We start from the raw sequence: 25,539 nt of genomic DNA, 5'->3' as shown, positions 1-25,539 counted from the left end.
AGAGTGTTTAATTATTATATCACAGTTGGTTTTTGATAACAAGTTATAGCTTTAGCCAGAATGTTTTGACGTTTTCTAAATAGTTACATACATAGTCATTGCGTGTCTTCATATGTGAGTTTCCAACATTTGTCTGAAAGAAACTAACATAACCACTATTTATTGGACAATATTTGATTTTTCTTGGACTAATAATTTTAGGTTTAACCAAATATTCGAAATAAGATTTTTAAACAAATGTTTAAAGTGTAATGACGTAGCACTATATTGTTATAAAGGCTTAGAGTAGAACCGGTAGTATTGCTAATTAATAATTCCTTACTATATTGGTCCGGCATGGCCAGGTGGTTGTGGCGTTCACTCGTAATCTGAGGGTCGTGGGCTCAAACCCCTGTTACACCAAACATGCTCGCCCTTACAGCCGTGGGGACGTTATAATGTACGGTCAATCCCACTATTCGTTGGTAAAAGAATAGTACAAGAGTTGGCGGAGGGGAGATGATGACTAGTTGCTTTTCCTTTAGTTTTACACTGCTAAATTAGGAACGGCTAGTGCAGATAGCCCTCGAGTAGCTTTGCGCGAAATTCAAAACAAGCAAACAAAGCATAAGTGAAAGGTAATACATATTCACAAGAATTGTTTGGGATAGTGTTATGAACATAGTTTATGCACAAGGGATGATTTCTAAACACTTTATTTCTTCTGTGATGTAGTCCACTACATATGATGAATTTTATAGATTGGGTAACAAACAACTTATTTAATATAAGTACTTGATTACAGTCTATCACCTACTAAAACAGACATTCTGGTAATGTATATTGTAGCGTGTGGTCCAGTCTATCTTAAACAACTGAAACATTTGTAGAAGTAACTTAGAATAGAATGAATTATCGTAAACAGCTTCAATACATCTGCTAATTTCTGTAAAACATGTTTACAGTTTTTACATCATATTAACAAAACTGCTGTAACAGAGCAGGATTGCACATTTCTTTATCCGACATGCAATCTAAGGGTTGCGGGCTCGAATTCCGTCATATCAAATATGCTCACCCTTTTAGCCGGGGGCAACGTTATAAGTGACGATCAATCCCATTATTCGTTGGTAAAAGAGTAACCCAAGAGTTGGCAGTGGGTGGTGATGACTAGCTGCCTTCCCTCTAATTTAACACTGTTAAATAAGTACGCGTAGCACAGATAGATCTGTCGCTTTGCGCGAAATTAAAAAACAACAAAAAACACATTTTTTATGAATACAACATCCTTCTGAAATCCCGTAAAACGTAAACTTTGTGAACACGAAAAAATAGTTAAATTTTACACAATTTTCTTTCAGAAATTCTGTTAAAGTTGTTAACGAAAAGGGTAAAACTGTTTTAACAGTTCAGCAGTTCAAACGTACAAACATGTTAAAAACTATTTTACATAAAAGAAACAGTAAACAGTTTAATGATCTTGTCGAATTTCAGTAAAATACTTTCACAAAATAGGTTAACCATTTTACATAGCTCAACCTTCTACTAACATCTTTTTATACACCATAACTTCGTGTTATACACCATAACTCCATACAAACTGTTTTAGTTTGTAAATAAAAAAAAACTGAAGCAAATTTTTTGTGCATAAAACATAAATGTTTGGTTAAAAAGGTAGAAGTTCACAAATGTAATGTAATAGCATATATTTTTTACATTTACAATAAGATATTATACCATGTGTTTATAAGCCAATGCTCTACTGTAAATAATATATATATTATATAATAATTGAAATATTTAAACTTATGCTCCTGTTTAAAATGCTTCTTTTTTAGTATAACTGCTCATAAAATCGGCTGGTTAACAATTGTATATAAATTGTTGGCTGATACATTATTTCTATTAGCCACATGAAAGGCAACATGTCTCCGAAACATGAACTTTTCATGGATATAATACTACATGACAATAAGACAAAGAATGTATAACGGTATTTCAACTAAAATGTTGTAAGGCAGCTCGAACACTTTCGAATAAGATTATAACAAACTAAGTATAGCTTTGTCTTAAGATACTTTATTGAATACCCTTATTGAGGTAGTAAACAATGACGGGTTCCAGATTATCATAATGTATTTTGCGTAATGTAACGTGACATCTAATATCACTAAGAGTTAAAAGAATATATTTTTTAGATTGTAATTGTATTTTTATAATAATAATCGAATACAATTACAAATAAAAAACTGTTCTCTCAAACTTTGCACATTAGGCAGATATTTTAACATTGCATAAAGTCCAGTAAATACTATAGAAAATGGAGGTTCTTTTGTGTATGATATATATATATATATATATATATTTTTCTAAACATTGTTAATTAAATGTTCAAAAGTTTTTTTGTATTTTATTTTCATTACTTTTAATAGCCTTATAAATTTCAGGTACACACACACACATATATATATTCTTTTACAATGTTGAAAGGTCAGACATACGAACATAAAAGGGCTCCTCAACCCTTAACCCATATATTCTACACATTTTATTTTATTTTTATAAAACTTTCCTTCTAAATTTATCAATTTCCAATCAGAGTATAAAATTATTAATTGGATAGGTACAATTTTAAATGTAATGTTATTTCTAATACTCAATATTTTTAACATTAAATTCTTTTGAAAGAAAATTCCGAATTAATAACATCCTTAAATTTCTTCTTCAGCTTTGTTCATTCTACCAATTTCTTTCTTTCTGATTTTCATGGCTAAACACCAAGTGCCAAACCTGCTTGTCCTTTCAGTCATAACGTCGTATAATGTGACAGTTAATCTAACTATTCATTATGTCGGCAGCTCAAATTTATGAAGTGCAGTAAATAGTCTTAGTTGATTTGCCATAAACAAACAGACAAACTTTCCTGTTTTTCAGTGTACCATTCAAACAATTAATTATATTTCATTTTTTACTGTTTCTTAATATTTAAAATTTTCTTTTTTCTTTAAATTATTTGTATCACCGTCATAAACAATTCAGCAACTCATGATCATCCCAAAATTTACACTTCCTTATTTCTTCTGCATTCGTGTTTTTATCAATTTTTACAACCATTTCTTAAATTACAAACGTCTATACGTTTGACTATACATTTTATTATTTTCATATTTCACGTAGTTCTAACATTTGGTTTCTACATTCTTTATTATTTTCATATTTCACGTAGTTCTAACATTTGGTTTCTGCATTCTTTATTTTATTATTTTCATATTTCACGTAGTTCTAACATTTGGTTTCTACATTCTTTATTTTATTATTTTCATATTTCACGTAGTTCTAACATTTGGTTTCTACATTCTTTATTTTATTATTTTCATATTTCACGTAGTTCTAACATTTGGTTTCTACATTCTTTATCTAACGATTGTGTTTTTTTATTTCACATCATTTTAAGGTTTACGGAGTTTATTGTATTTAATCTTTAACTTTTTTATTTTGCCGTTTCTGTTAATATCTGAAAATACGTATTATATTTAAAAAATAGTCAGTGCTACAGTTCATGTATTTTTGTAATTTTCCCTATTTCCATATCATCTGTTTATATTAATCAAACGGACCGATTTTTATATGTAATACAATACATTCCTATTAAACGTTTCTGCCTTAAATTAATATTTTCTCACGTCGAAAAGAAAACGTTTACAAATCACTCCGCACTTCTCGAACTTCTTTTCGAATTTTGCATTGGAAAAGTTGCTAACACTCCTAAAGGTTGGAACAGGTGTTTTGCGTAATTACTATTGTTATTAAACTACTAAATAAAAATAGTTAACATAAAGTTTGATATTTACAAACATGAGAGATATATCAACTTATTCGACAAGTTTCAATTTTTACCTTAATCACTACTACCAAAGTATCAGACAGATGTATATGATCAAGGTGATTTATGCTTGCTTCTTTAGAACATGTTAAGCAACATAACTGTTTTGTATAAAGAAATATAAAATAATAATTAATGCTTACGAGTTATTACAAAGCGTTTAATCAAAATTCACCTTCATTAGTAAAAAATGTGATACCATATAAGCTCTGGTTTAAGTATTACGATCAAGGTTAAAAGTTATAACAACGAATCATTGCTTCTATGGCTCTATGTATTTTTGAAGTTGTTTCTTTCATCTCGCATTATCTAACTGATATAAAAAATGACAATAAACTTTTACTAATATTTACCTTGAATGAATTTTTTTAATAATTCCAAATGTTTTTGTGTGTCTTTTGATTTCAACTTTACGCATGTTCACAGTACTATCATGGATAACATTTTAAATATTCCCCATTGAACTTACAGATAACATTAAATGCTCAGGCTTACACGTACATCGTAATATATGGTAAGAATATTAATATTCTGTCGAGAAATTTACAAAGAAAAACAAGTTATTCAAACATTTAGAGACTGGTTACATAGTGATCAAACACAAGAAAAAGACAAAAATTATCTACGAGCTTAAAGAAATCAAATTTAACCAAATAATTTAAAAATTATGACATTAATAAAAACTACAGTGATGCTTTTACACAATTATTCTTTTAAACCGTAATTTATGCGTATATTTGACGAAATAAGGAGTCCTGAAAAACTGAAATTGGAAAGTAGCGGCTAACTACTTAAAATATTAACTTGAAAAAAGTATTGTAGTAATATTGCAATAAACCTATAAATCTTTTACAATGTAATATATTTTAATTTTAAAGAAAAGTATACATAAGAGGTTTAAGAATTTAAATAGGTTCCAATTACCCATTGAATCGAAAGGGGGAGACATTTCAGGCCTCATTTTTGAAGCCGAAACGTCGTTCAATCGACATGTAAATGCAGTTAATTTACGTTCTTAAACCTACATACATATACTCAGCTAGAAATGTACATGAAACTAAATATAATTCCAATTCATATTAAATTAAGCTTTTGTTATAAGTGTTCTTATACTCGGGTAAAATATTTTATATTTTAGTGATTTTGACAGAAATTCTATATCAAAGAACTCATTATCATTGATGCTAATATCTAGGAGTTTTTCAGAATTGTTTGTAATACCATGATTTATACTGTTGATAAAATATTCTTCATACTTATAATCGGCGTGTATTACAATGATTTCAATATATAATAAAAAAATCATCAGTACAGAGTAAGACTACAATATTTTAGAATCTAATAAATAGAGAAAATATGATAAGTAATAAAGATCTTTGTGTGTTTGAATAAAAGTAAAAAACATAAATATTCAAAAGTTAAAGTCTCGTTTGAAGTTAGTCACAAAGCTGTACAATGGGTTATATGAACGCTGTTACCCAGGGTATCGAAGCCCGATTGCAAGCGATGGAGCCTCCATACATGCCTCTGTGCAACTGAAGACGAGTTAGAGGCGGCCTTAATTGAAGAATTATTTCATGAACATTAATAGTTTTTTTGTTTTTTTAGTAATAGCCTTTTATTGCTCTGCAGATTCACAGAACGAAAATTTTCAAAACATGAATACCTAACTACTGGTTAAAATCTTTAAAAAATTCTGTTAAAAGACATGAAAAACCCTAATTCATTTTAATATAGGATACATCTAACCAAAATAAAAAAAAAAAAATATATACTTATAAATAAATTAAGTTGAACTAAGTAAATCAGTAATCGATTTTAAACGTTTAAGTCATAAGCTACAGAGTCTAAAATTCCTATTTCTGTTACGTTGCTCAAATATCTGAGATTTTACACATTATGTGTCAACGGCCTTGTCGGCTAACACAAGAAAATGTTAAATGCTTATACAACAAAACAATTATTCTTACGAGTATAAACTAATTAATCCTAATTCTACCCGTGTGTATCTTCTAGTTAACAAAACTTCTTGAAGTTCAGTTATCAATCAGATCTTGACATCTTTAACGTTTTGGCACGTGAAAATAAATAAAAAATTGTATCAAAATTAACTGCACTTGAGAAAAAATTAAAATAGGAATCTGCTCTACCACAAGTAACTTGCTTTTTGGCAACAAATAATTACAGCAAAAAATAAACACATGCCACTACATCCTACTAGCTGTTACCTAAATTACAATATCCAAAAGTATGGCTTCTGTGAAACTCTTAAGCCACTTTAAACATGTTGCCTCTTTCTTCTTCCAAATGATAACACGCGTTTCTTTTAAAAATAGGCATTTCTAATTATACTGGAATGTCATAAGAATCGCCGGTGCTTGTGAATAATGGATCACCACGTAAAGAATATGCTATCCTGGACCCTCGCATTCTTACCAGAGGAGAAGTCGCTGGTGGAGGGGGCGGTGGAGGAATGTTGTGGAAATCAGGATCTGTATCAAAGTCTACCGGCGTAGATGGCGAAGAAGAAGTATCAATGGGGGGCACACCTCGAGGAGGGGGTGGTGGTGGAAGAGGGTCAACATAAGAACTGATGGAAGCTATAGCTCCATGAGGAGACAAGTCCTCCCCGTATCCTAGCGTTCCCTTTTTTATGGTAAACGCTTCCATACCATTGGCCTTAAGTCTTTTTTGTGCATGTAGTGTTGCTCGAAGCGTCTTGCGTTTCTGTGAAAAAACATAAAGAACTGAAACAATATTTTCAAATGATTTCAGCTATTTGATTAAATTTCGAAATAAAACTGTGTTCGTTGAACTGAACTGAACAAGGATGATTAGACTTTTTAACATCATAGAATATACAGATTTTATAATTAGTGACATAACTAGCACAGTTCTCTCAATTAAAAAGTACTTCAAGTACTACTGACGACATGTATACATTCACTTATGTAGTCAGGAGAATAATAATAATGAAGATAAACCCATTTTTCTGTCACGTTCTCATACAGTTGGTTATAAATCAGACTGTAAATATAACAATGAGGTTACCATTTTATCAATTTACGTTTTTCAATGGAGAACTGGATAAAGATCAAAGTGATATGAAACGTTGGATCTTATTTTGTCAGTCGATCTCATGTTGAACAGTCCAGAATTTTTATAAAATAACGAAGTGAGATCTGATTGTTCTTTTTAGAGAAAACAGTTAAGGCTATTATATTTAATAGTAAGTAAATTAGCTTGCGTCTTTGAACTACAGCCTGGATATTATTAAGTTGTAATGTGGATATGTACCATGAAGTTGTATTGAACAATCATTTCGTGGCTGTATCCTCACTACAGATCATGTGGTATTTAGATCCAACTTAAATAGTCAATCTTACGTTAACAGTATACCTACTAAAATTATGTGATGCGTAACAATATCACAATAATCCAATGACTGTCATTAGAACATCGTGGTATGTAACGAGAATACATTAATCCAATTACTTTCATTACTACCACATGATCTGCACGAGGATAAAGTCACGAAATTATTGTTCAATACAACTTCATAGTATATATCCACATTACAACTTAATAATATCCAGGCTGTAGTTCAAAGACGCAAGCTAATTTACTTACTATTAAATATAATAGCCTTAACTGTTTTCTCTAAAAAGAACAATCAGATATGAAGTTTTCTATTGTATTACCTAGCTATTACTTATAGATACAAAATGATCATATACCTTTATATATGTAAAGTTTAGGTAAAAGGTTTCACTAGTGAACACTAATACAGTTAATTAAATAAGATAATAATTAAAAACAGATAATATTCTTGTAAAATATTTATTTGGCATGATAAAGTTAATATGCTTAGACAAAGAATGTACTCAGAGAAGTCTATCTCCAGCTGTTCATTGTACTTAAAATGGAAAAATTTCGTTATATCTGTTGACATATGACATACCTTAACACAAAACCTTTAGGTGGGTGGCCATATTGTAAATGAAAACAGAGTCGAAATAAGGAATATAAAAAGCGAAGAAGCTTTCGCAGTACAGCTAAAAGTGCGTTATTTGAAGATATGATGGTTTGAGATATAAATCTTGTCGAGTAAACAAATGTTTAAGTAAGAAAAGATAAAAACAAAGCTCTGTAAGTAATACATAAGACATGTCACGTTATAACCTGTATTTTGTTTCCGTGTTAGTTTTCTATGAAGCGCTCGTTCGTATATGTACGGAACATATCGAAATATGACAGCGAAAAGAAACGAAAGTAAAAAAAACGAAACAAAAACCTTTCCCATTTTTTCGTTAAATGGCTTATACAAAGTCAATTCCAGTTAAATGATAAAGTAAGAAGGCAGTTTAGACTTCTTAACTTCCAATTTCTTCAAAACACGTTTCTTGAAAACGTAGTCACTACTTATTATGTTTTCTGGCAAAAAAAAAATAACACTTTAGTGTCTTTATGTTACGAATAAATTAACCCAACTTAGAAGTTTCTATGTCTTACTGTTACTTACCACTAATTTTTCCACTAATCTATAGCTCTAAAATCTTATGTTACAAATATTCCTGCAATGCATTCTGTTACACCTATCTGTAACAGCCTTCTATATTCTATATTTATCGTTACAAGTATTTACAGACAGACAACCAATAGCATAGCCGTTATAACTGTCTGTTTTATTAACCAGTCTATTACCTTGAGTGCCTTCGCTACAATCATCTAGAAGGTAACCTACCATCGATATCCTACTATTACAGGTAGTCAAAGTGTCTTACCTTCAATGTCCTTCCATCACTGTCTTAACCAGCAATTAGCTGCTTATGCCATTCTATAGAGAGCGATTTACCAATAAGGCGTTTATAGTTTTTGTTTTGTAGACATGTATTCTTCAATAATTTATTTCGACTATTTTCACTTTTAACACATTTTCCTCAAGAACATATTAACGTAGTTTTACCTCTACTGTTCCTCTCCATTTGTCAGCAGCATGACGAGCAAGTTCCATTCTGCGCTGTTTACGAGTTTGATGCCTTTTATATATAATTTCAATGACAATAAGGCCTACTCCACCAACAATTCCTGCTCCAACTAAAATAAATACTCCTATGGGAGATAATAACACAGATTAAAATCGTATGTACCGAGTTCTGATATCTATAATTCCATGAGACTTATGTTGGAGTATAATTCTGAGATGGAAACTTTTCATAACCACAGAACTGTGTCCTTATTTTCAACAGTTAAACTAGAAAACAACTGCATTGAAGAGCACAGATGTCTAGTAAAGGTTTCTCGCATCTTAAAACAATAACTAGCATTAAAAAAGAAGATATTGCTTTTAAACATTATTAACTGAATAATTACTTTTAAAAATAACCACAAAAATAGCAATCTATAAATCAACAGTGGTTAAGCAATGTTGCCTGTTGTTGCATCTAGGTTTAATAAGCAGCTTAAGTTTCTCTGTTTTGTTGAATTTTACACAAAGCTAATTGAGAAACGTCTGCGCTAGTCGTTCTTAATCTAAAGGTTGTATTGGATTAAAATACAACGTCCCAACGGCTGAAAGTGCCAGCATGTTCAGTGATGGGATTTTAATCAGCGACTCGCAGATTGCGAATCGAACGCCCTAACCACTAGATGTTATCATGTTCATTTGTACCTATCTAATACAAAAATAAGAAGGTTTCTTACCAGCCATGTTTTTTAACCCAAGCGTAGCAGGAAACTTCTCATTCTTGTTATCACATTTATCGCCTCCAGATAAAATCCACTTGTTGTCCAGGTTTTCCATATGTCCACCTTAAGAAAATGTCACATTTAATTACCTTATAATTATTTCTCTTCGAAGTAAACACGTAGTTTAATATTTTAAGATTAATGCAAGCAAAATGAAAATTACTCAAAGGCAGAAAAACTAGTCCTGTCTCGATGTTTTTGCAATCATTTTTTTATTTTATATTCTCAAGGGCACTAAAACACTTTAATGCATCAATTTTTCAACGCTGTAAATAGTTAAGTTGAATTCTTATAAAATATTTATTCTATTACTGTCACGTGATGAAAGTAAAATTACTTTATGCAATGGAAATCAAATTCAACTTTTAAATACACTTATCAAGAAAAATGCGTGTGGTTTTTTTTACTAATTGGGCACCAATGTCAATATAAAACATATCATTCTTTTAGAAAAAACAACTTTTCTAAGTAATACGTTAGATTTGGCAACATTTGTTTTCTGTAGTTAAGCACAAAACTATACAATTATAGTACATCTGTTTGTACTGTGTCCATCATGGGTATTAAAACCTAACTTATAGCGTTATAAGTGCACACTCATTGTTGTGTCGCTGGGGATAACGTGGCAACAAAATCATAGTATTGCTTGCGTTTTGTATCAAGCGTTTGTTTTTATCATATTCTTGCAAAACAATTATCTACTTCAAGAGGCCCAGCATAGCCAGGCGGTTAAGGCACTCGACTCGTAATCCGAAGGTCGCGGGTTTGAATCCCCGTCGCATCAAACACATTCGCCCTTTCAGCCGTGGGAGCGTTATAAAGTGGCGGTCAGTCCCACTATTCGTTGGTAAAAGAGTAGCCCAAGAGTTGGCGGTGGGTGGTGACGAATAGCTGCTTTCCCTCTAGTCTTACACTATTAAATTAGGGAGGGCTAGCGCAGATAGCTCTCATGTAGTTTTGCACGAAATTCAAACTAGACCAAGACTACTTTCGCTTCCTGAGATTTCAGGACAAGGAACAGAGATTACTTTAGCTTTAAAATATTACATTTGATATTATTACTCTACAAATTTTCTGTGAGTAATATGCGTATTTAAGCTTTGTAAAAATAAATTTGTAAATATTCATAATAATTTAAATGAAACACACTATGTTGAGTATCACCAAACAAATACTTTGGTCACATCTTTATGTAAAAACGTAAAGTAGCACTATCCAACAAAATAAGTAATTTAAGTAATATCCCAGCATGCTGGCTTTTATTCGTTTTCGCGACTTGAAAAGATATTAAACATAGACTTTTTTCTTACTTTCATGCATTTCCAGCAGTGCTAAAGTAACCCGATCAGCCCAGAAGCTGTTCTTCTGTAAACCTATTCCGTAGCCTGAACGACCAAACTGTTCCCTTGCTGTCACTAAATCACAATCTTGAGCAGCTTCATACTCTAGCCGAGAAGAATCCCAGATGAAAGCGTTTAGTTCCCTGTATAAACATCGATATAGCATTTATATAATAGCTGCTCCTAGGATAAGATTAATATTAGATCGTGGCCTAATTAAACGATAGTTTTGAGGAAATTTAACACTTTGATATACGAAATACAATTTTATCGACAATACTAGGTTGAAAAATAACGGTAATTTTAGCTAAAAGAACAAGCAGAAATCTCACAGTTATAAGGAAACTATGATATTCACCATGGTAAAGATATAGAGAAAGTGTTAAATGAATTTGAAAAAAAAAAATTCTGATGACATAATTTTCAACACCAACAAATGTATTTTCTATTAATTTTAGAAAATGTTTTATAAACGAATTTAAAAAATCATTTCGAAGCATTTGGTCATATGAGCATAGAATGGCTAAATAGTTAGCAGCAGGTTTAAGCATAATTAGGTCACACTGAAACATAACGCATAATACATATAAATTAGAATAATATAAATAAAGTTACTTTTTAAGATATACACACGCCTTCATTTCATATATAATAAGTTAGTATGTTTAGTAATATAATCAAATAAGACGAAACTTAACATTTATAATTGATATAATACATAATTCATGTTAAATCTAGTATTCCCTATCGTATGTCAGAAATTATGTTAATATACTGAATTAGAAGAGGTGAAATTCTATAAAACAACAATGAGAGGAACTAGATTATACAATTTCTACTGACTGGATATATCATGTTATCAGTTCGGTTCAATTGTCATTAACTATGATATTTTTTATTCGTAGGTAGTAGGTGACGCTTAACTCTTTTATTGTGTGGAACTAACTGAAACATTTTAAGGTTGCATAGTAATAAAATATAAATTCATAAATCTATGAAAACTATAGTTAATATAAACAATCGCATTTATTAAAATTTCTCAAATCATAGGTTTGAATCTTTCAGTACTTTATATGGTTCTGAGCCTACAAATCAATCCCAAAGTTTCGACTCAGAATACCTAGATATGTTTGTGTAATACTTACAATAGTTTATGATTTATTAGTAAAATAAAACAAATACGAAGAAAATTTATAACGCATAAAATAAAAACTGACCCAGATTTAACTGCATTGATAGCTTCTTCTGCTGTGTCATAGTTCTTGCCTTCCATTGTTCGATACATGTTTGAAAGCTCCACCTGTCGTCTAAAGTACATATCAACGGCGCTACCCTTCACTGTGGCATAAGTAAAATTCTCCAAAGGATTGCGAAGCTGCAAAAATTTTGAACTTTTAAAACCATAAGAATAACAAAAAGTTCGAAATTAATATCTTAGTATTTGATTGAATGATTGTACCAAAAATTAGATTATTTACAATAGGAATAGTAAAATCTCATGACTAATATTTAATGTCCAGCGTTTTATTTCTTTAAAATATTTATCAAACTAAATATTTTATAGTTATACTGTCACAGTAAACTTCATTACATTCTTTATCAAATTGCTGCCAACAAAATATTTTGAAATAACAAAGAGAGTGTTAATAAGTAAAATAAACAGCCTTCTTGGATACGTAGAAGCAATGTCATTGACAAACGTTTACTGAAATTACAAGGAATTATCTGAATTATATAATGTAAAAAAAAACAGTCTTCGGAATTTTCCGCCTAAAACTGCACCGATTGATAAATTAATCAAAAACTTAAAAAACGTTCTGTTCTACATCAGCTGACAATAATAATCAGTACTGGTGTGTTTTAGTGGCTAAGATGATCAAATTTAATGGTTTTAATAATGTTCCATGTACATTGGCTAAGAAAAACAGCAGAAATTATAAAAAAAAAAGGAGAAAAATATAATGGCGTGTTTCACGATTGATAGTGTAGTTGCTTTTCTTGAAAACCAGAAATCTGTGTTTACCCGCGCGTCGTTTATTCCACTTAGCGACGTTTCCGGGCGATCCAAAACAAGAAATGCAGCAAGATTGGCAGTGTAGGAAGCAACAACAATCATAGCAAAACCTGCCCACACCATCCCTAGTACTCGGGCACTGAAGCTGCGTGGAGTACCTGCAAGAGATAAGACACATATGTGTCAAACAGATTCACCAACAGCAACAAAACGTAAAACTACAAAACGCTAGGAAATTAAAATTCAGCTTTGAACACTAACTAAAATGAGAATGTCTACAAACGCCCGAAATGTAGATTGTTTGTTTTTGAATTTCACGCAAAGCTACTCGAGGGCTATCTGCACTAGCAATCCCTAATTTAGCAGTATAAGTCTAGAGAGAAGGCAGCTAGTCATCACCACCCACCGCCAACTCTTGAGCTGCTCTTTTACCAACGAATAGTGGGATTGACTGTAACATTATAACGCCCCCACGGCTGAAAGGACGAGCATGTTTGGCGTGATGGGGATGTGAACCCGTGATCCTCAGATTATGAGTCGCGCGCCTTAACACGCTTGGCCATGCCGAGCCCCAAAATGTCGACATAATTCTAACACATATGAACGATTTCTAAACTAACTTTATAAAGAGATTCTCCGAGACACTAAGCATAGAAATTTATCTCGTATTAATGAATTCGTAATCTAATAAGGCATTTTTAATCTTAAAAGTTTAGTCAGGTATGATAATATTAACAGAAAATATCAAATACCAAATTATATACTGTTAAAAAAATATAAAATTAAAATTAGATAAAAATAAATTCTAAGGAACTTGGTTTATTTGAACTAAAATAACTTATAGAAAATATTATTTTTTTGGGTAGCTGTTTTATCAAATTTTACAGTTAATATAATAGGTATTAAATTTATAAAACTTTTCTTTAAGGGAGCTCTGTTTGAAAATTAAATACCTTCGCCAATCCCACTGTTTAATAATACTCCCCATGCAAACCAGATGGCGCTGGAAAGGTTTAAAGCATCTTCCTCCGTAGCATCACTATTCGGAAGTTTGTAGCGTCCAAATGGACTAAACCTGTCTAAAAGATACAACGCTAGTGCAACAACGTGGACGGAAACCATCACCAATATCCAGAGCGTCTGCTCAAAAGGTTGAAGAAAAGAGGCCAAGGTGGAACTTTTTGGTTGCTTCAAAAAGAAAATGGTTTGTATGTGATCGTATTTTCTGATGGAGGAGTGAACATTTTATAAATATATATATATAAACTACTATGTTAAACGTGTTAGTGTTTTTCTATATCAAGTCGTAATCACAATATTTGCAAATAGCTTATACAACAATAAACACAATTACTTCTCATAACAATAATAATAATTGCCACACATAAACACAGTTACCATATACAATAATAAAAACTACTAACACGCACGACGCAATAATCACCTTAACTTACACAAAATAATGGTCATCATTACCATACATAACAAACACCACGTATAATAAACACGACTACCATATAACACAATTAACGTTACGATATTATAATATTTATAATTATAGTTAGTATCAGTAAAAACCGGTACAATCATCATTAAAATATCATCTGTCTGCATATCTAATACTTACAACAAACTTAAATAAAGAAAACTCTCTCTAAAGATGTACAGCAACACATATGGTGTAATATATATGTATAAACATAATAACGTATGGACTCATAGTATATATTTAATCTACTCCATTTTAATAGTGACAGCTTTACTTAGTAGCCAACGTCATACAATATTCAACTCTATCGTACTATCAAAATATTAGTCAATACAGTACATTCAACAGCGTAATATATATTCACCAATATCATGTAACCCCAATATTCCCCAATGCCATACCTATACAAAAACTATATTAATAGTTTACGTAAAAGAAAAATATATTTATAAAATGCGTAATCACATAATGCCCACCAGTATTAACTACAACATAGTGTTTATAATGTTCACTAATAGTGTGTTCATCTTTGCCGTACATAATATGAGAATTACTAACATATTTCTGTGTTTTAGGTGATTACTAAATTATAAATATGAATAATATCTTTGCTTAAACGTTTATATAAAATTTACAAATAATTTTTAAGATGAAAGACATCATTTTGAGCATCATTAGATTTACCGCTCTTAACATCCTTATTCATTATTTATCTACCTTTTTTTCCAGTATCGTGACTCCCTGGTATTTGAAAGGTTTAGTAAACTCAATAACTTGAGATCTTTCAGGGTTGATTGTGAGTGGGGCGACAATCATGTCTGCCTTTTCATACACCAAATCTCCCATCATTCCCGTCCAAAACTTCTTCTTAGAACCATTCACCTAAGGTTTTAAACACTGGTTTGTTTGAAACTAAACGAAACTGTGGATTGTGATACGTAATAAAGTTTTAGTAGCTTTTATAGAAAACAAACAGTAAAAAACAGCTGAAATATTAATATTTTACATGAACTTTATTCCTCTTTACTTGTAAAACTTTACTAAATATAACATTTTTCACTTAGCATTTTGCCATAAATGAGAAGATAACTTATACTCGATTAAAACTTTGTTTTAAATATATCCTACTTTACTCTAAGTATTAAAACTAACGCATCAAGTTGATGCAAGGGTTAATTTCGAGCCAACTTATTAATACTTTGAAAACAAAGTAATCAAAATTGAGTAAGCTAAGCATAACACTTTTCATGTGTACATAGGTGGATTGAGCATGCTTTAATAATACAGACAGGCTTTCGATGGTTCTATAGTTTTGAAATTGTTACGTATTTGACAGTAATACCTGTACACCGAATCCAAAAATTATATCCAATTGCGACGTGAGAACCTTATCGAGAAATACACCACCAGGATATTAATGGTTAAGAGGCCGCATGATGTGTCATTTCCCGATATTATTCGTTTGCGTATAAACTTTGACATTTTTTTTTCTTTTCAATATTACTTATTCATCGCTATGGTAACAAGAGGTAAACGATTCAAACATATTCTGTTACATCTGTAGTAAATTAGTTGTATGTAAACAAAGGCAAAACATTACAGAATTCGTCAAAAAAGCGTATTTTAGAATAAAACTTGGTTCTTTGGTTTATTGGAACAATATTACTGAATTAATACCAACGCTAGGAGCTACAGTCTATGAACCAATTGAGTGGAGATCGTTCAATGATTCCTCCAAAAGAACTCTAAAAGGTGTTCACATTCACAATGGTAACATATATGTATCTGTTCATAATGCTTATTTGGTTCACTTGAAGGAAATATACTGAGATATTGAAGTTTTTCTTTATAAAGAGAAATATAAACAGCACGGTTGATTACTTTGTGGAGGCCTAAATTTCTTTCTAAATTATTGGGCCAACAGTCCAGTTATACAAAGTTTCAATTTGTTGTATGTGAATGGAGCAGTAGAGCACAAAACTCACTACTGAATAAATAAGGAATGACCACACAGAGTCAGCCTGATACCAAGATGGAAAACATTGAACGTGAAAGTTTGTTTGACACAAAGAAAGATCAATTACCTCAAGTTCACATAAAAGTGAGCTTGATGAAGCAGTTTGAAAAGTCCTTAAAATTTAAAGAAAGGATTTTTGTTGGGTCTCAGATTAAAAAAAAAATGCCTTTTGATGAACAGTTCGAAAGGTTGTTGTTGTTTTGTTGTTTTGAACTAAGCACAAAGCTACACAATGGGCTATCTGTGTTTTGCCCACCACGGGTATTGAAACCCGGTTTTTAGCGTTGTAAGTCCGCAGACATACTGCTGAGCCACTGATGGGGCAGTTCGAAAGGACGATAAAGATGTTGAGAAAGTGTGAACTGCTTTAAAAATGTTGTTGACAAATGTTTAGGAAACAAAAGCGATCCAAATTACAAAAATATTGTCAATAACAAGATCGCAAAATTCAGAGACTTGAGTTATATCATGAGCTTGAAAGTTCATTTCTTACACTCACATATTGACTATTTTTCTGAAAATCTCGGTGCCGTTAGAGAAGAATAAGAAGAAAATTTTCATCAAGACATCAGAGAAATGGAGAGGAGGTATCAGGAAGTTGAAACATCAATATAATGTCTGGTCATTGAAAGATGCTCAGACGCAATATATAAAAGGAAGACCACAATATGTAGTTTTGAGACTAAAAGATGTACATTCGACAAAACAAATCAGGATGAATGAGGATGCATATCCAATTCACATCAGTGTCATTCCCTTTTCTCGACTTTGTATTTCGATTAATAAACATAATAAGAAATGTTCATTGTGGTAAACGAAATAATAATTTGATCTAAGTAAGAGTTTTTCTTTACGATTTGTAAAAAAAAAAAAATCCTTACGTGATATAACAAAGTGAACATTATTTCCAAATTTTAGATAGCTGAATTGTGGAAAATTCGTTATTAACACCAAACCAACTTTTATTACGTTGAATACGCTGTTCTCTGTTATTTGCATTGCGTAAACATTCCGAAATATCTTATATTAAGTATGATAAACAACATAAATTTACAGGGATATAAAGTTAATTACCCGACTAGTTTCGACACATCATGAGTGTTATTTTTGAGAGTATATTAGTTAATTATTTAATTAATTGTTGATGTTAAAACCTGTTTGTTTGTTTTCTGAATTTCGCGCAAAGCTACACTAGGGTTATCTGCGCTAGACGTCTCTAATTTAGGGAAGAGGGAAGGCAGCTAGTCACCACCACCCACCGCCAACTCTTGGGCTACTCTTTTACTAACGAATAGATTGACCGTAATATTATAACTCTCCCGCGGCTGAAAGGGGAAGCATGTTTGGTGCAATGGTGATTCAAACCCGCGACCCTTAAATTACGAGTCAAACGTCTTAACCACCTGGCCATGACGGGCCATGTTAAACATACCAAATATCCTACTTTTGAATGAATGCCAGGAGTAGTATATTAGCTTATGAGAAATCAAAGCTTCCGATCAGGCTTAGATAGTTATTAATTAACATTTTTTTTGAAATACTAAGCAATATAATCATTCAACCTTTACATTTGACCTAAATTTAATAGTTGCAAGTCTGAGGGCTTGTAACTAATAACCAAGTTCCGATACTTAATAAACTAATTAACTTGATAAACTTAATTATATAAAATTTGATTCTCTATCTTATAGTTGTAACTGTTGTCCAAACATGCTTTCACTGATTTAGCAGCATTCATACATTTTCGTTCTTTTCTTTCGTTTTTGGTAGGGAATTTTAGTAATGAGCTGAAGAATACAGTGCAACGCAAATCCGAATCAATTTCCTTTACAATGATCAACTAATACTATACTGGAATCTAGAACAAACTAACCCTAATTCCCAATTATTCCTATACAGATTACAAAGCGACACCTTGAGTATTTTGAACAAACTAATTGATGACGTTTAAACAATAACTTATAAAACGAACACTTTTTTACATTACATTCGCTAAGACAAAATATACAACAATGAAAAATGTGAAGTGTCTGACCAGTAATTGTTCTTGAATTACGCCGTTGCATTTTAAATTAATGTAATACACAAAATACAAAAGTATGGAGATATAATAATTTATCGAACACACTGTATGTCTAGAGAATTAAAATAAAATAATTATATAATGTTATTAATAAGATAAACGGCTTTTCCGACTAAAGTTTTCAGTAATACCTTTTTATAGTTTACAGATTTTTTTAGAGCACGCTCTACAACCTAGTTTTCCAAACTTGATAGATATAGATTTAAAGTTTAAAAAGTTATAAAACTATTTCTTACATATTCAAAACTGCCATATTGACCATCTTCTACTTGGTAAAGATCGTACGTAAAGTTTAGGTCGTTCCCCAGCTTTCTCAGCAAGTCCATGCAGTAACCCCGGCAACAGTAGGATTTCTCTAATAAACATAAAAAAATAGCTTTTATGGCTGACACAGGATCATCACAACTGTTTCGAGAAATAACGTGTCACTAGATAAAAAAAGACAATGAATTAATTTTCGTGACGTTGGTAGTCATGTCAAAAACAATTTAAGTAATTTACAGATCGATAAAAAAGTCCTCCAGTAGGACAACGGTAAGTCTACACACTTACAAAGCTAAAATACGAGGCTCGATTCCTCGTACCGAACGCAGCAGATAGCTCAATGTGACTTCGCTGTAAAACACAAACAAAAGAAGAGCTTTACTGGCTTCTTCTTCATAACATGTCTTTATTATGAACGGAAACTTTTAAACAAAACCAAAATTTGAAGCTTCTCACTGTTCCCAGATGGTATTAAAAAGTCATATTTGTGAACTGCAGGTTTTATGAACACTATGAAGCTGATTGTGGTATATCTTTAGTGTATTTTTTTATCTGGTGAAAGGCGAGGATTAACGGCTTGCCTTCTTGTGGAAGCAATCTGTTGAGTAATTTCTAATGTCTCCTATTATCACAGACTACATAATAATACTGATAAGACACTATATGTATTTATGATCACTCGAGAATACACCATTAAAATCGAAAGCTTGGTTACTGAACGCATTTATATAGAAAATGTATACTTTGTGCCGTAGTAGATGAAAAAAGAATGTATTTTAAAGGTAGTTACTTTCACCATTAATCGCACAATCTCTGACCAGTCTCTTAAAATCTAGTATTACATATTATATGAACTAAATTTAGTCTAAAATGTAGTTGACGTTGTGACACAAAGACCTAATCTATTATTTGATTCGTTACTTCAGTATATAGCCGGTTAGGGTACTAGATAATAATTAATATTAATTGTGACGATACATCATATTGTATCCAAACACTTAAGTCTTTTAAGTTATTAGTGGTAAATAAAGGACTGTGTTTCAAACCAAATAATGTTGAAAACTTTTTACATTTGTAAGTCTTTAACTGTATCACAAACCAAATAATGTTGAAAACATTTTACATTTGTAAGTTTTTAACTACATGTCTCAAACCAAATAATGTTGAAAACGTTTTACATTTGTGAGTATTTAACTATATCACAAACCAAATAATGTTGAAAACTTTTTACATTTGTAAGTTTTTAACTATATCTCAAACCAAATCATGTTGAAAACTTTTTTACATTTGTAAGTTTTTAAAAACACATATAAGGTGTAAGCAATCCAATCAATATTTTAAACCTTAGAATCTCAAAATACCCTTTTATTTAACTTAAAATGTTAACGCTTTCTTTTAGGACAATTCTTACCGTAATGGTAACGCATTTTGATTAATATCTCTACAAACGCACGTGTTCACATGGAATACACATCAGTTTATCTTGATTTTTCTTCGAACGGTTAAGAGAAACAATATTCAAGTATATTTGAAGATAGGATTGTTAAATTTCTAAAATGTTTAGTACATTTAAAATGTCAAGGTCTGAGACTAGAATGCTTATTTTTATATCATTTTAAGCTTAAAATCAACAATAACAACAACAAAAACTAACACTGATAATAGCAAATATACATAGTTTAACTATAAGATAGTTTTCCAATCTTTAAATAGGAAAGAAGTAGTTAAGAAAGTTTAACGTTAGGGTTTTAATTTTACGTCCATTATAAACAAGTACCTAACCTTAGCAGTGTTCGAGTTTACTACAATTCTGAGTAACTTTTAGTTTGTGTTAGAAAAAAAATATTTATACACATTTAAGGTACCTAATTTTTCATTCAGATCAACTGATACTTATTATGTAGTTCACAAACTTCACTCTTCGTTTTCGAAAAAATATTTTCATTGAAAAGCTCGCCATTGTCCAAAATTGTTTATTCACTATCAATTTTCAGAATTAACCATATTTTCCATTAGTAATTTTCACTACCTGCTCTAAAGAAGATAAATCAACTGATAGCGTCACGTTATCCCAGTAACACTCCTCATAATTTTAGGTTTTACATATACTCTTCCAAAAAAGAAACGCAAAAGGCAAATATGAGACAAATTGTTAACAAGTTTATTCCGGGTAGTTCTGTATGACATGTGTGAAACTTTGCACATTCAATGCTGAACATCCAAAGTCTGCAAAGGCGAAGTCCACGCTCACTAGTTGAAGTTTAACGTCACTCAACGTCAATAACGAGTATGCCCCCCGTGAGCATCAATAACTGCTTGGCATCTCCTGCCCATGTAAGCGATGAGATGACGAATCACAACCTGTGGAATGGCTGTCCACTCAGCCTGCAAAGCTGAGGTAGAGTCTGCGGTTGAGGTTGTCGCCGTCGCAGACGTCGGTCCAACTCGTCCCAAAGATGTTCGATGGGGTTTAAATCTGGTGATCTGGAGGGCCAGGGAAGAATGTTGATGTTGTGGTGTCTCAAGAAGACAGTGGTGAGTAGGGCTGTGTGAGAACGGGCGTTGTCATGTTGAAAAACGTCGTTGACGTTCACCATGATGGGTTGCACATGAGGCCTAAGAATCTCGTAGACGGTTGCGTACGGTCTGATCGGAAATCCTACGCAGCCCTGATATGGTTGAGGCAGTAGACATCGCAGTGGTGGTCCTATCCCGAAGGTGACGTAACCGGATGTTGCGATCTTGTGCGGGCGTGGTCACACGAGGTCTGCCAGATCGTGGACGGTCACGAGTTGATCCATGTTGTTGGTGACGATTCCATAGCCTTGTGATGGTGCTTGGGTGGACATTCACAGCTCTGGCAACATCTGATCAAGATTCGCCTGCTTCTAAGCGACCAATGGCGTTGTTGCGTTGTGCTTCAGTCAGTCTTGGCGTAACTGTATTGCGTGTCGGTGGCTTAACACTGAGCTATGGAAACCGAGAACCCGTCACTTTTATAGGGATTTTGCACATGTTGCACTTGCAGAACATGCAGATCTCTCAAACAAATTTATTGGACACGCATGTGTTTTGGCGAAGAATCCGATGTTTTCCTCCGTTTTCAAAGTGCACAATATTTATTGTCATTTTGGTCTGACAATCAGTGCCTTAACACATGTAACATCACATACTCTAAGCTTGTAACGTTATTACATATATTTTTCTTTAAAATAAAAAAATATCCCTTTTGCGTTTCTTTTTTTGAAGAGTATATTTTACCTTCAAATATAATAGCTAACAGGAAATGCAGAAGTCAAATGCTAGTTGTGTTGACCCAGTTTAGATATAGTATTCTCAGGTACACTGATTTCCTACAGATAAATACGATGCCTACTCCAATTAGTGGTTCGACCAAATAAGGATTATTCTTCATGAAATTGGGGTAAGAAACACCAGTTGAAGTTGTGAGAAGAGGAAAAGCAGTCGGCTTTTGATCAATCTTTAAGGGACTATAGATTATAGAGCCTCTAAGTGATTAGAAAATAATTGGAATGAACGAATGTAAAGGCTGCCTTTCTAAATTCAGCATCTCTGAAGATATCAAGATCTCTTATGATTATGAAACTTTATGTTCCGATAAACGAGAAATAGTTTCAAGGCTAGAAAAAAACGAGCTGGTTCGGTATGAGTTTTGGAAAGAAATACAAAAGACAGGAGTTCCACGAAAAGGATGGAGACCAAAGTGAAGACCGAAAGATGTAAGAGAGAACGAATAAACCAACAGAGAAAAAGTTAGAAATTAATATGTTTTTATGAAGAAACAAAAGGTATTTCTATATCTGTCATTGATTATAGTAATAAACAGCAAATCGTTAAATTTAGATTGGTATAGATGAAGTTATGATAGGAATCGATGCAATCTAAATAAACTTGATAGACATAATAAATTAAAGTGCAAATACAACAATACCACAACACTGACTAAACTATAGAAAGTCATGTATGACGAGTTTTAAAATAAAAAGAGTTTAGTTATTCCTCTAGAACACAAGAGAAACAAATACAATACAAAAGACTTTCGCACTCCACTCTTGATACTGAGAAATATATTCCAGAAGAAAATACCTGTATCCTCTAACAGGTATTTAGAGGGAATCGATGTCTGTATATGTACGAAATAATGCCAACTCTCTTAGATTGCACTTAGTTCCCACGTCAGTTAGTCAACTTTTTAGTAAAAGCAAGGAAAATACAACCTATAGATGTTTATAATCTGAACGTCAATGCCACCATGAACACGTTAAATACCCTAAGAAATTCTAAAATAACATCTCTCATAGGAAGGTTAAAAAATAAAGAATGAATTTTTACAACAACTGATAACTCAAGAAAAAATTCACTGCATTCCAAAGCAGGCCCGGCATGGCCAGGTTATTAAGGCACTCGACTCGTGATCTGAAGGTCGCGGGTTCGAATCCCCGTCACACCTTTCATCCGTGAGGGCGTTATAATGTTATGATCAATTCCACTATTCATTGTTAGCACACAATAGTAGTCCAAGAGGTGGCGGTGGGTGGTGATGACTAGCTGCCTTTCCTCTAGTCTTACACTGCTAAATTAGGGACGGCTAGCACAGATACGCTCGTGTATCTTTGTGCGAAATTCAAAACGAAACAACCAAGCATTCTAAAGATGTCCAACTATAAGGCCTGTGAACTACATATGCAATAAAGGCGTATGTGTGTAAAAATAAATTAGAACATTTTCGTAATGTTCGCAAAACGTAAAATAAGTAAGTTTTCTAATTCTTGCACGAAATATTTGCTGTTGTATATAAATTTTAAACATATTTCTCATATCATTAGACTAGTCAAATACGGGCTTTCGTTTTTAAAATAGTACATATTTGAACTTACAGCTTCTAGTTCAAACCAGTTTTCAGTTAGAAAATACATTTATTTGGCGAACACGATATTCTTTATGCTACAGGGAACCATATTTACTCTATTGATTGCGAAAATAGTTTTATAACTGGGTTTAAAATTACTAAAGTTAGCCTGAAATGTTCTATGTGTTAGTATCATTAGGTGGATACAGTGAAGCCTCTGCGGAGGTTTAACTCAGATAAGACAAAATCTTATCATTCTACTAATTTTAATCGTAAAGTATCTCTTACAACATTTGGATTTTCACTTCCTATCTTGTTTGCAAATTCACTTACTCAGTGAAATGTTGGCTCGTGGGCATGGGATTTCGTCATCATAGCAGTCGTCCTTGCTATTCATTGGGCGAGCCCAGACGAATGGTTTTTCCTCAATAGTAACCACCTTATATATAAAACATTTTTAATAACTAAACTTAAAAATCCCACCTTCTACTTTATTGTATGTAGATAACTTGGAACATTTTGAAATCAAATTAATAAAATGAAATTGTATTTGTTTATTTTGGTGTTAAACACATCGTTACGTAGAGGGTTTCCTATGTTGTGCCCACCACGAGTATAGAACTTGGTTTTTAGTGTTACAAGCCTTCAGGTTTAACCGCTGAACTGCTGAAAGTCAATTAGGTTGTAATATCAGTACACATAACAAGATTGAAAACTGCTATAAAGTCAAATTTGTACTTCAAATATATACATGATATTTTAAAGTAGAAACATTGCCTTCTCCGATAGCATAGCGATAAATTTGCTAGTGTATAATACTAAAATTCAGGGTTCAATTTCTGTAGTGGATACAACACAGGTAGCCCATGGTGCAGCTTGTATTCAACAACAAAAATAAATAACAAACTATCAAAATATGCACATATAATAATTTCAAACGTAGTCCAAAGTGTGAAAATAAGTGAACATATTTTTAAACTTGGAAAACCTAACTAATGAAATACATGTGATAAGTAAAGTGCCACAAACGTAGCTAGTTCAAGACAGTCTCATAAAACTGTGATACTTTCATTACCCAGTGAAGAAAAAAAACGTATAATTTAATAAACTAAAAAACGTACATACTAACTGCTATGAAAATTGCTAAGCTGAAATGAACAGCAACGTCAAAACAATCCATGATGAATAAAAAGTTGATGGTAAACTATAAACAGGAAGAGTTAAAGAAAGATTACCAGAAGTCCAGAAGTAACCTTAAGTTATAAAGTCACCGGTGACCTAGCATGGCCAGGTGGTAAAGGCACTCTACTCGTAATCTGAGGGTCGAGGATTCAAATCCCCGTCACATCAAACATGCTCGCCCATTCAGCCGTGAGGGTTTTATAATGTGACGACCAATCCCATTATGCGTTGGTAAAAGAGTAGCCAAAGAGTTGGCAGTGAGTGGTGACGACTAGCTGCTTTCCCACTAATCTTACACGGCTAAATTAGGGACGTCTAGCATATATAGCTCTCACGTAGCTTTGCGCGTAATTCAAAACAAACCAAACCAAAGTCACTTAAAGGAACTTAAAAACAAATATTTTTCATAAAAGAATTAATAACTTAAAATATTTTCGGGAATTCAACCAGAATTTGGTGAGTACCTGTACTATTATTCTTACAATACTATTTGACGTTTAAAGCAATATACGTGGTGAGAGAAATCAATTATAATTTAATCAAACCTTTAAGTGGGTGGGAACGATATATCCTAGAGGCTTTGTTGATTGGTTACCAGGCCATTTGATGTCGCTAATATTGAGCTGAAGGTTCATCTTCATTTTGGCCTTAAGAGAAAAAAAAAAAGTTT

General features: G+C 32.2%; 1 protein-coding gene across 1 annotated transcript in view; it reads right to left on the bottom strand.

Moving 5' to 3' along the window:
• Nucleotides 1-679: 679 nt before the first annotated feature.
• The window catches only part of LOC143225633 (glutamate [NMDA] receptor subunit 1-like), a 111,167-nt gene continuing 86,307 nt past the window's right edge, over nt 680-25,539 (bottom strand). The window contains exons 10-20 of the mRNA XM_076455405.1: nt 25,415-25,516; nt 24,021-24,126; nt 18,790-18,908; nt 15,171-15,335; nt 13,918-14,152; nt 12,974-13,122; nt 12,168-12,325; nt 10,921-11,093; nt 9,566-9,673; nt 8,829-8,974; nt 680-6,589 (exon numbers count right to left, since the gene is read on the bottom strand). Of these exons, the coding sequence (XP_076311520.1) occupies nt 6,209-6,589; nt 8,829-8,974; nt 9,566-9,673; nt 10,921-11,093; nt 12,168-12,325; nt 12,974-13,122; nt 13,918-14,152; nt 15,171-15,335; nt 18,790-18,908; nt 24,021-24,126; nt 25,415-25,516 (1,842 nt within the window). The 3' untranslated portion in view covers nt 680-6,208. The remainder of the gene's footprint in view (nt 6,590-8,828; nt 8,975-9,565; nt 9,674-10,920; nt 11,094-12,167; nt 12,326-12,973; nt 13,123-13,917; nt 14,153-15,170; nt 15,336-18,789; nt 18,909-24,020; nt 24,127-25,414; nt 25,517-25,539) is intronic.

This window comes from Tachypleus tridentatus, chromosome 9 (assembly GCF_004210375.1).
Source record: "Tachypleus tridentatus isolate NWPU-2018 chromosome 9, ASM421037v1, whole genome shotgun sequence".
Classification (NCBI taxonomy): Eukaryota; Metazoa; Arthropoda; class Merostomata; order Xiphosura; family Limulidae; genus Tachypleus; species Tachypleus tridentatus.
Note: the sequence above shows the minus strand (reverse complement) of the source record. Positions and strands in the feature narration are given on the sequence as shown.